Raw genomic sequence first — 11,348 nt, 5'->3', positions numbered from 1 at the left:
CTGTTTTGTTGTACTTTTCTGTATTTTTCACTTTATAATTGTTTTAGCTTAAAATATCATTATAGTTTATGTAAGACTTGTTTTATTGTAGGTTTTGTCCTTTGAAACATAAAATTTGAGATAAAGTTCCTATTGTTTGTTTATTGTTTAATTTTTTTCCCAAAAAGAAAAATTATCTACTAACCTTTTCTATGTTAATTTTGGAAATATATTGACATCGTGTTTTTTTGAAATAAAAGTTGTTATAATTATTTAAGAAATTTGATAAGAAACCAACTTCAAGTTGGAATCCAACAATAATTAATAATTTTAAGATTTATTGGAAATGTGGACTTAAATGAGACATGAAAACTAAAATGTAGATCTCGAGGTGAGCGTTAGGAAAGTGTCCACCGGTGGAGTTTATCTCTTGAAAATACTTTTCTTTATGCATTCTCTTTAAGGGTTTTTTTTTTTCCCTGGATGTGATCACCAATTTTATTTTATTTATTATTTTTTTTAAGAAACCAAAATGGTATTTAATCCTACCTGCTTGTTGAAATTTAGCATCCGATGGATAAATGACCCAAAATTTGGGGAAAATAGTGAAATATGCCCTTTTTTTTTACTTGTCATATTCGCGTGAAATTATCAAGATAGAACATTGCACACGTAAATAGGCCTCTCACTCTCACTCTCACTCTCCCTCTCCATTTCTCACCCTCAATTTCCTCTCTCACTTTCCATTCTCACTCTCATAGATGACAACTAATCTTGATCTCTTCTCATCATTATAACACTCATTCCATTTTTCTCTAGTCCTCCAATGATCCCACACATCTGACATATTCCAATCCCACTCTAGTGACCCAACTATAACATTCTGATAGTTGTCAACGACACCTCTACAACGTTCTAATGGACGGCAATGAATGAGTTTGACAAATGGCTAACATGAATGAAGGAAAATCGAGAAGAAAAAGAGGAAGAAAGAAAAAGGAAATTAGGGGTACTTTTGTAATGATGTTATGTTTAAAAAGTTGATGTTTATAGTTTAAAAACCTTAATATTTTTAGTTTAATACAAAATTATTGTGTTTTTTTTAATAGATTTCTTATGATGTTTTATTTTTTTAGTATTAAATTTGAAAAAATAGTTTTAAAAAGTTTACCTTAGTTTATAGTTTAAGAACTTTAATATTTTTAGTTTAATACAAAATTATTGTTATTTTTATAATATATTTCTTATAATATTTTATTATATTTTTTAGTATTAAATTTGAAAAAATAGTTTTAAAAAGTTTTCCTTATTGTTTATGTTTAAAAAGTTGATGTTTATAGTTTAAAAACTTTAATATTTTTAGTTTAATACAAAATTATTGTGATTTTTTTAAATATATTTTTTATGATATTTGATTTTTTTAGTATTAACTTTGAAAAAATAGTTTTAAAAAGTTTAATTTATTATTATGTTTAAAAATAATTTTAAAAAGTTTATCTTATTGTGATTTTTTTAAATATATTTCTTATATTTCTTATTGTGATTTGTTTTTGTTTAAGTTTGATAATTAGTATAACAATTAGTAATGTGTTGTTTGTTTGTTTTTTTTTTTTTTTTTTTATAGAAAATGGCGGACAAATGTTTGGGATTTATGTTGTTTACAAATGGTAATATGATTGATGGTATTGATAGAGTTGATTACGACCAGCATCAAGTGGGGGTTTTAGCATAAATGTGAACAGTGGAATTGTATTTGAACAATTCATTGAAATGGATGGGATGTCACTTAGTGTAGAAATTGGAACAAATCAGTTAGACATAATATATAGACATCCTAATCTAGAACCATCAGGATCACTAAGGTTTATGTCATTCCATATGTTCTCAATCGCGATGTCACTCCCGAATTTAGTGCATTTGTATGTAAATGTAAATAGGATAGGGTTGGATATGATTGATGCTATTGATGGAGCTCGAATGTTGTCTATAAATACTTTTGCTCAAATAACATTCCTCACGTGCGTAAATTATTTCGAGAAAAGAATGTAAATACACCCAGTAACATTATTTTATATATGTGTGTGTGTTATTAACAATTTGTTTCAAGCATAGTTATAATGCTAAGTGGAGTCAAAATTCAGATACGCACACGAAAAAATTAATAAATGGACTGCAAGATCTAGTAAACATGAAGTACAGTCACACGACTGATATGAAGGTGTGTTTTATGTGAAGACCGGACATCATAGTCTCAATGCTAATAGAGGAAATATTCAAATATTAAGGCTAAACAGGCCCGAGCAATACTATTCATGTAACAAGTGGCAAGTCATTCCATGCTTGCATTTTATGGTAGTTTGCTCACATTTTAACATGAACTACGAAGATTTTATTGAGGACTACTATAAATTGTCAACGTATGTTGAATGTTACTCTCCTCAATTTTAACCTGTACCGCATGAAGATTACTAGATCACGCATTCTAATATGTGTGTCTTACATGCTGATCCATTTTGTTGAGAAAACTTAGTAGACCAAAAAGTTCACGTTATCATAACGAGATGAATTGTAATCAGTTAGGCAATAATCGAAGGAAGTGCCCTTTGATACTAAGACGGGCTCCAGACAGTTAAGGATTGAGAAATAAATAATTTTTTCATGTATATTTAATTAAGTGTAGATGATACTTTTATTGTATATTTAATTTTTTTTATTATAATTTATAAAATTTTACATTATTCTTTTAATTAAGTTGTACACTATTTAATTGAGAAATAAATATTTTTTTTTTTCTTTTAGATCATGGCTTTAAATCCAAGACCTATTGATCCAATGTTTTGTATGACCAATCTATTCGTCGATCATATATTGTATGGCAAGATCGTATCTTACATGAGAGGCAGTTGTCCCACTATCCCACTCCACCCTCGAATACTACCGCTACTCCATACATCTGGATTTTATGGAGTTGCCAGATTGAGATTTATTCAGTTAGATTGGCATCTGATCACAACCTTGGTCAAGAGATGGTGACCTGAGACGTATACATTTCATATGTCTATTGGAGAGTGCACTATCACTCTACAAGACATAGAAGTATTGTTGGGGTTACTTGTTGATGGTGAGTGGTCATGATCAAGGTTGAGTTTGATATGGTTAGGGACATAGTTCCGTGAGCTCACAGATGAAGCAGACGAGATATGCACGAGCATATATATTACAAATGATGGGTGCAAGTCTGTTTTTCGACAAATCAAGTCATTTTGTTCACTTGATGTTCCTACCACTGTTAGCTAACCTCTATGATGCGGGACGGTATTCGTGGGGTGGAGCATGTTTGGCATGGTTGTATAGACAATTGTGCAAAGCAACAAGACTTGAAGTTCGTGAGATAATTGGGCCTCTCATACTTCTGCAACTATGGGCTTGGGAGCGATTTCCAATAATGGCTCCACAGTTACAAATATAAATGACACTCAGTTAGTTGAACGAGCTACGGTTCTCGGTATGTTATTTTAATTCAATTTAATTTGTATATGACTGATCTAGTTAATTCAAAATCTAAATTATCAATTTAAAAATTTAGTTGGAGAGACAAATTTTGTGTGATTAGGATAGCCACACATGTAGTCAGTCAGTACATATACATGTTTGATCTGCTTCATCAGGCACATTAATACTGAACCAAATTGATTATTTTATACACATTTTTATTGTATTTGTTATGTTTTCAATACAATATTTTGTGTTTTAGATTATTTGGGAGCCCTACAAACTTATTATGCACACCTTGCCCAATTTCTGTACAAATGGTCAAAACATATGGCGGAGATAAGTCCTCTTATATGTTTTCACATTGGTGAGTGACATCTTCCTGACAGGGTGATGAGACAATTCGGTTTTCAGCAGAATGTCCCATCGCTTTGTAATATTGAACCTCTACGGCATGATATTGACTTAAGGACCGGAGATTGGTCCAAAAAAGTTGCACATTTGGCTGTGAGTCATCACAAAGATTGAACAATAGTAGACTCCATGATATAGCGAATGATCCGAACCAGGTTCTTGCTATATGCAATGACAACCAAAGCTATATGGAGGAGATACATTATATGTACGATATGCCTATATGATCTGTTCGAGAAGAAGATGAGTTCGATGAGATTGCCCATAATGTGGAAGAGTTTATGTTAGTCTGATGATGATGATGTCAGCATTTGGTTTAGGATATTATGACTCAGAGGCTGGTCCATCGTCTTAATACGTGCATGGACATGGTCGGTGTCGTGCAGAGCATAATGAATATTTATATTATGAAGTGCCTACAGAGATACCAAAGCAACATCAAGAAGAACCAGAGCAACCTCAAGTTTGCTCAAGTTCAAGTTCGAAGTCGATGACGACAACCAGCTCGAAATCGACAACGTCCGCCTTGTAGGACACATTGATTTTTGTAATTATTTTTATATAATGAGATATTTTAATTTACACTTTATTATTTTTATGGGATATTATTTTTTTTTTAATTTGTTCTTTTTAGAGTTAAGAAAAACCAGAGCAACCTCAAGTTTGCTCAAGTTCGAAGTCGACGACGACAACCAGCTCGAAATCGACAACGTCCGCCTTGTAGGACACATTGATTTTTGTAATTATTTTTATATAAATGAGATATTTTAATTTACACTTTATTATTTTTATGAGATATTATTTTTTTTAATTTGTTCTTTTTAGAGTTAAGTTAAGAAGATGATTTAAAAAATAATAAAATAAAATGTGAAGTGGAATATACTAAATAATAAAATAAAAAAGGAAGTTGAAATATCAAGATAACATAACGGAAAATAAAATATTAAAATAACATAATGAAAAATAAATAAAAAATAGAGGTCGAGTCTTCAAAACTCGACTTAAGTTTGTTGAATTTTGAAGACTCGACCTCTTTTGTCAAGTTTTCTCAACTCTGAAAACCTAAATTTTTTTTTTTAAAAAAAAATTATAAATAGTTTTAAAAATCACAATATTATTATAATTTTCTCAACAGGATTGTATGTACCAAAGACAAGCCATTCACTGAGGTTGTTCAACTCATGAATTCAAATGCCACGCTGCTATAAATACAATACCCCCTTCACTCAAACTCAGTTTTTAACATCATGGGAGGGGAAGAAGAGAGATCAACAGAAAAATGGTATAGACTATCACAAGCAATGGTCTCTCAAGTAAGAATTACAGTAGCGGCAGAGAAACATGATCTGCTGACCCAAAATAATGGTTTGAGTGACCTCAACCCCCAGTTGTGTGATCACAAACAATGCAGCGAGAGAGATATTGTAACAGATAATGGTCAAGTGGGGAGCATTCAGCCTTCTTAGCCAATTATGTGTACAAAAGCAAAAGTCAAACAGTGAAGTTCAGTGTTCTGTTCACAATACACCTGTCTCTAAGATCTTGGTCTCCACTTTTGCTGGCCTTGACCATTATAAATCTTTGAGGGATTTGAGGGCTCCCCGGCTTTCAAACCATTAGGATTACTTACCGTACGTTTTGTTTTCGGTGTTTTGTGTTTAACAGGTGGGCGAGACTGCGTAGTTCCAGTGTGAGGAGCCTGTGGACTGATATGGGGGAAGTTTCCCATATTGAACCTGGGAACATTGTTCTGGAACTGATGTTGAATCCATGGACGGGGCTGCGTAACACTGGCTTGGTGAACCTGTGGACGAATTGGGGGGTGATTTCCTATATTAAATGCTGGGGCACTAGAAGATCCAGATGGGTTAATGATAAATTGCGATATTTGAGGTCGGGCTAAATCATTTAGGATTAAACTTTGATTCTGATGAACTGAGGTGAGCCTCAAATGAGTCATCCAAAATGCTTCAGAAATCCTCGCCAATTGCCTCGCGTTAATAGCCCTGGCTGTATTTTCTGGTTGCTCAAATGGATCTTCAACCTGTCCACATCCAACCATCCCAACGCCCGGCCACAATCACAATATCAGAGAAGAGGCAAAAAGAAATACCATCTTGTGCATATGGCAAGCATGATATGACATAAAGAGAGGAAAGAGAGATTACAAATATTGCATATGTTTTTGGTAACCATCTCATATTGCTTTCTATTTCCAACCATTGACCTGTGTATGGACAAATTCCCAGTTCTGATGCTTTTGAACTTATATCTGAAAACTGAAAGACAGAACAATGACTATGACTATGAGAAAGAAGAAGATTGTGATTGTTATAGACACAAGAAACATAAATAGCAAGCCAGTCGTCATCACAAAATCAGGTGCCTATTATTACGAAGAAGATTTGATGCATAAATAATCTTGTTTAAACTTTGGTGGGTAGGGAGGATAAGAGCATGAGCATGTTTGGGACCAATTTTGAAATAATTAAAATCTCTTTTGTCGTATTCAAAATTACTCCGAAATATACTCTAAATCATTCAAAATCAATTTAATATTTGGTTCTACACTTTTAAATGCAACTTTCCCAAAGTAGATTTTGAAAGATTTAAAACATGTTTTGGAGAGGTTATAAACTGGACAAAGTGATTTTAACTATTTCATAATCACTCCTAAACATGCCTGAAGTTTATTTGGAATTGATAATGACAGGCGATTGTGAACTCATTGGCTGGAAAGATATAGATAGGTTTCACGAGCATATGAAATAACTCATCTTCTTTACTCTTTATGGGCATTTGTTTAGAAGGAATATTTGTAGAACTAATTTCTGAGTTTAGTGAATCAAGTAATTTCTTTTTATAACCCTCAGTTTATTCTAAATATTGATCCGTTTTTTACCCTGTATTTTATCCATGTACTCCAATCTCTAATTGATAGTTGTAAAATTGATGCCAAAGAAACGAGCATAAAAGTGAGCTAACATGGAGTAACCACAACATTTTTGTTCTATTTACAACCATATAAAAAATATATCCAATGTATTTTATTTCATGGGGTCTCGCATTACATTTAGTATTGGCCATATATCTAGATATAACTTATAAGCGATAACTAGATGCCCAAATTGATAATTTTACAAAAATATCGGGACAAAAAATCAAACAAGAGAAAGTACCGGGGCAAAAAATATTAGAACCAACATAGTATAAGAACTATAATTTAACTAAAATATTACCTTTACAAGGAATGAAACAAAAAGTTCGGACAACGAACTTCTGTTGATGGTTCTCGATTTGAACCTGGCTATGTTGGTAGCACATGTCCTTGCAATTTTGCTCTCGACCTCAGCCCTCACACCTGCTTCAATGCATACATGTCACATTATTTTGTATTTCAATTCACAAACTAATACTTCGGATTTATTGATGATCTCATTTTTCTCTTTACGTACAACACCACTAAGTACTCCTTTGAGTTGCATATGCATTTGCGTAAGTCTCAGGTCCATAATTAACCTTAGCATAGCTAAAACGGCAAAGACATTAATGACATCTTTAATTTTCACCCCTAACCTTTAAGAAAAAGAAAACCCCTTCCAATGTTCATAATTATTCCCCATTGTTGCAATCTAAAACCCTTCTAAGAAAGTAAGAATGCACCTGACCAGTGTCTTTTAAAACTCAAGGACAAATAAAGTGCAAGAGCCCTGCTCAGCTTAAGAGGAGAAAAAAAAAAATAGAAAGAACAAGCACTTCTTTATTACATGGCTTAATAGAAAAATGTACACGATTTTTTTTATATATGAAGAAAAATAGTATGAGGAATAATAAGATGATGAAAACTAAAGAAAAAATAGCTTTTATTCGAGACAGTTGGGAAATAATATCTTTTAAGAGTATTATTGTGTTTCTTCATTACAAGTTAGAATTTTTTTCTTTAATAAAAAGAAGAAAGAAAAGTAGGAAGTACGCCTTAAGGCACTGAGGCACTTCATTGAGGAGGCCGCCCTTGGGCCTAGGCAGGTGCCTTGGTGCCTCGGTGGGCCTTTTAAAAGGCTGCACCAGACAACAAATTAAAAGCAAATGTACCTTTGAGATTATCGGCAACATTTCCTGGGTATATGTCTTTAAGTGGAGGTAAGATGGCTGGTGAGCATGTCTGCAGAAAACTTAATAATGAATATTGGGATTATAGAAATCAAAGTCAACACATGGTAATATAAAAATTGGACAAATAAATTGTACAGTAAAGATTCTATCTTGGTTTCACATCAATTAAGCTGTTGAGGAAAAAAGGGCAGAAATAAAAGATCACTCAAGAAGGGCACAAAGAATGGATTCAAGTATATCGTGGTAGATATTAACATTTGACAGAACAGCATTGGAAGAAAAACCACCTGAAAATGAAATATCACAAGTAAACTGAGAGAGTATGAATTGAAAGTTCCCTGTTTTGAATTGTTGATGTCATGTGCTTTTGCCCATTCTTTGACCTACACAAAGCTAGAGAGGATAATTACATTGAAGCACTTCTTGCAAAGAGAATTGACAAGTTTGACAATGCTAAACTAATAGAACGTACAAGCAAAACCATATCATGGAAGCGCCCATCTATATCATTAAGCCACAACAAAATTTTAGACTTCATTTGGCCCACAAGATTATCAATGGAAATATCACAGGAAATCTTGTGCTGAATATGTTCGATCTTCAAAATAGGTACTCTAGCATGAGGAATTAATTGTAGCTTGTACCATCCACCTGCAAAAGGAAATTCCAAGGAATAAGAAACCAAAATCCAAAAGAGAGCAATCCTCCCTCACAACCAACACTCACGACACAGTAATCCGATAATAACTAGGCAGGCCAATCCTATAGCAAGGTGGCTAATACAATTCTATCATTTAAATAAATAATTATTAAAAAAAAAAAAAAAAACAACAACAACAACAAATATTCATTAAATTGAATGCAGATATGTGACACATATTTGAACCTACATTCATACAGTTTCATAATTTCATTTAGGTCTTCCAATGTCCAGGCCAGGAAATCAACCTCAATTTTGATTCCTGTCAATTACTTGGAAACTCTATATAGTAAAGGAAAAACTACTTTATAGTGTCGAGAAATACTAGGTTAATCTAAACTTTCCTAGTGACATCTTACCAGATCCTAAGTTAAGCAAACTACGCTGAGGGAAAAGGAAAGATGCATTTAGTCGAAGAGTACCTTTTTTCCTCAATGCTTTTTGGATATCTTTCAGCAAACTCTGCTTATGCTTCTTCCCAGCAGTTGAAATATAAGAACCATTGTGCAATTGAACAGAGAGATCCAAGTCTCCCCACCGCGAAAACAGGTTAGATACAAAGGATCCAAATGGCTCAATTGTTGCACCTGCTTTGACCCATTAACCAAAATGTCATATAATAAAAACTATCAACCTCAATTCACAAGGCCATGCTGTTGATTCAACAATCCTTTCTATGATTTTATAAAAGGTTATAAACAAAAATAAATAAATAAATAAATCTGAAGAACACAAGCAAAACCTCGAAGACTTTCAATAGATTGCACAACATCCCGCAACTCATTGATGACTTGAAATCGTGCTGCCCAATCATCTTGCAACGGTTCAACCACACGAAGTACATCCTTCATGACACGATCCAGTAAGTAACCATTCATTTTGAGTCTCTATGTAAAGACAGGACACAATCTCAATATTTCAACAAGAAACAATATGCAAAAGAATCAGACCAAGTAAAAGTTCAGCAAAATGTCAATCTCGAGGACTTAAAAGCATTATGAAATAGCACTTCACCTCATCGTTCTCTACATAATTTAGTGTCTACATCAAGAACTTCAACATGGGTCTTCTCTTTTTTTTGATCAAAATCAGAGTCACATTCCGAAACAAGCAAACATAACTTAACAAATTCAAAGAAAAACACCCTTAAAGTTAAGCTAACAGAGGAATAAACCATCTACAACTAAAAACCCCACAACCTCAAACACAACACACTAACCAATTAAGATAGAAAAAACCCATTTCAAGTTAAAAACCTGATTAAATTTCTATCAGAACTCAGAAATTAAGTGGAATTAAAGACATGGTCATCAGAAACAAAACGATTACCCGAAGCCAGAAAGTAAGAATCGAAGACGAGGAAGCTGAAGAAGCCCAACCCCTCTAGAGAACTTTGATGGTCTTATGGGCGTGGTTTTCCAATACAGCCATTGAAGATGAGCTTGCCCACTTTCTTTAATAGTCAAATGAAGTTGAAAACCGTCAGTACGAGAAAAAGCTTTGCTTAGGGAGAAGGGTTTTCGTTAGTATTTTGGTTTGTGGGGGTATAAGGAGAGGTCAACGTCGAGTCATGGAAGGTATAAGAACTGAAAATCGTAAGTATTGTAATCGTCGGTTGATTTTCTGTTGATGGGGTTTGGGATTTTGGGAAGGGCGTGGCAAAAGGCTGCTGCTTTGTCAAATTTATTATTCCTTTATTTCTTTCTTTTATGTATTCATCCAAATGGAAAACAATGAAAACCAATCTTAAATTCTAGACCATCTGTATTTGAGTTTGCATCCATTACCTGAACTTATTTTACGATGTATCATATTTTTTATATAAAAATATAAATTCTTGTCCACTATTAAAATTTTACATTCTCGAGTGAAATTAGTATGATCATCATTTCGTAATGGATGAGATCACAATCGTGAATAGACAAATTAGCATTAGTTAATTCTTGTATGACATAAGTAAAAAGTTAATTTTTGTTGTTTTAAAAATTCGAGTCCTTTGACATTAATGAAACTAAATTTAGGTCATCATTAAGAAAATCTCTTTTTATACTAAAAATTTATATTAAATAAAAAAATCTCAATCAGTTTTTCTTTTAGTTTTAAAAAAATTATGTTTTTTCTCTAACCTGTTTAGAGTTAGTTGATAGGCAATTTTTTTTTTTTTTTTTTAATTTGAACATTACACCTTAAGAGAGGTGTACATGTCAATTTATCGTTGAACTATACTTACTCCTATAAATGGTAGATAAGCAATTTGAAAATAAATTATTCATCAAAGTCTTAGTTGTGTTTAGTAAAGAAATTAAAAACTAGATCCCATCGTAAACAAACGTTCAAGATATGTTTAATAATATATCTATAAACTATAGATCAGTTATAGTTCTCAGAATGAGCTTAGGTTTGTAGTAATTGATATATACGTCTTCTCTCATCGTCAAAGATTCGATCTCTTATTCACGATTCTTGACGATTGTGATACTAAACAAGAAATAATAATACTAGTCATATTTATTAAATAAATATTGAGTATTTTACACAATTTGGATTCACCCAAACTTGAATATTTCATCCTTAGGTAATTAATTCTATTTTCATCTTATTTTGTACTAACGCATGATTTATTTATACTTTATATTAGGGTGTAAGGTTT

The 11,348-nt window shown here is 32.6% G+C and overlaps 1 protein-coding gene across 1 annotated transcript; it reads right to left on the bottom strand.

The window, feature by feature from the left end:
- Positions 1-5,027: 5,027 nt before the first annotated feature.
- Positions 5,028-10,370, bottom strand: LOC120079930 (protein HESO1). Its single transcript, XM_039034387.1, has 9 exons — positions 10,028-10,370; positions 9,441-9,585; positions 9,121-9,285; positions 8,471-8,649; positions 8,286-8,381; positions 7,978-8,047; positions 7,125-7,246; positions 6,054-6,164; positions 5,028-5,929 (listed from the first exon to the last, which is right to left on the bottom strand). Exons 2-9 carry the CDS (start codon positions 9,574-9,576, stop codon positions 5,420-5,422), a joined length of 1,389 nt encoding a protein of 462 aa, XP_038890315.1. The 5' UTR covers positions 9,577-9,585; positions 10,028-10,370; the 3' UTR covers positions 5,028-5,419.
- Positions 10,371-11,348: the final 978 nt, after the last annotated feature.

Source organism: Benincasa hispida, chromosome 6 (assembly GCF_009727055.1).
Source record: "Benincasa hispida cultivar B227 chromosome 6, ASM972705v1, whole genome shotgun sequence".
In the NCBI taxonomy this organism is placed as follows: domain Eukaryota; kingdom Viridiplantae; phylum Streptophyta; class Magnoliopsida; order Cucurbitales; family Cucurbitaceae; genus Benincasa; species Benincasa hispida.
The sequence above is the reverse complement of the archived record's forward strand: the minus strand, read 5'-3'. Positions and strand labels throughout refer to the sequence as shown.

Bases quoted from the DNA above. Each gene is read 5' to 3' on its own strand.
- LOC120079930 (XM_039034387.1), bottom strand. From the start codon at position 9,576: ATGAATGGTTACTTACTGGATCGTGTCATGAAGGATGTACTTCGTGTG. The intron at 8,382-8,470 runs GTACGTTCTATT...AGCTTTGTGTAG, and splicing joins TCCATGATATGGTTTTGCTT to GTCAAAGAATGGGCAAAAGC. The intron at 5,930-6,053 runs GTAATCTCTCTT...GGATGTGGACAG, and splicing joins CAAAAACATATGCAATATTT to GTTGAAGATCCATTTGAGCA.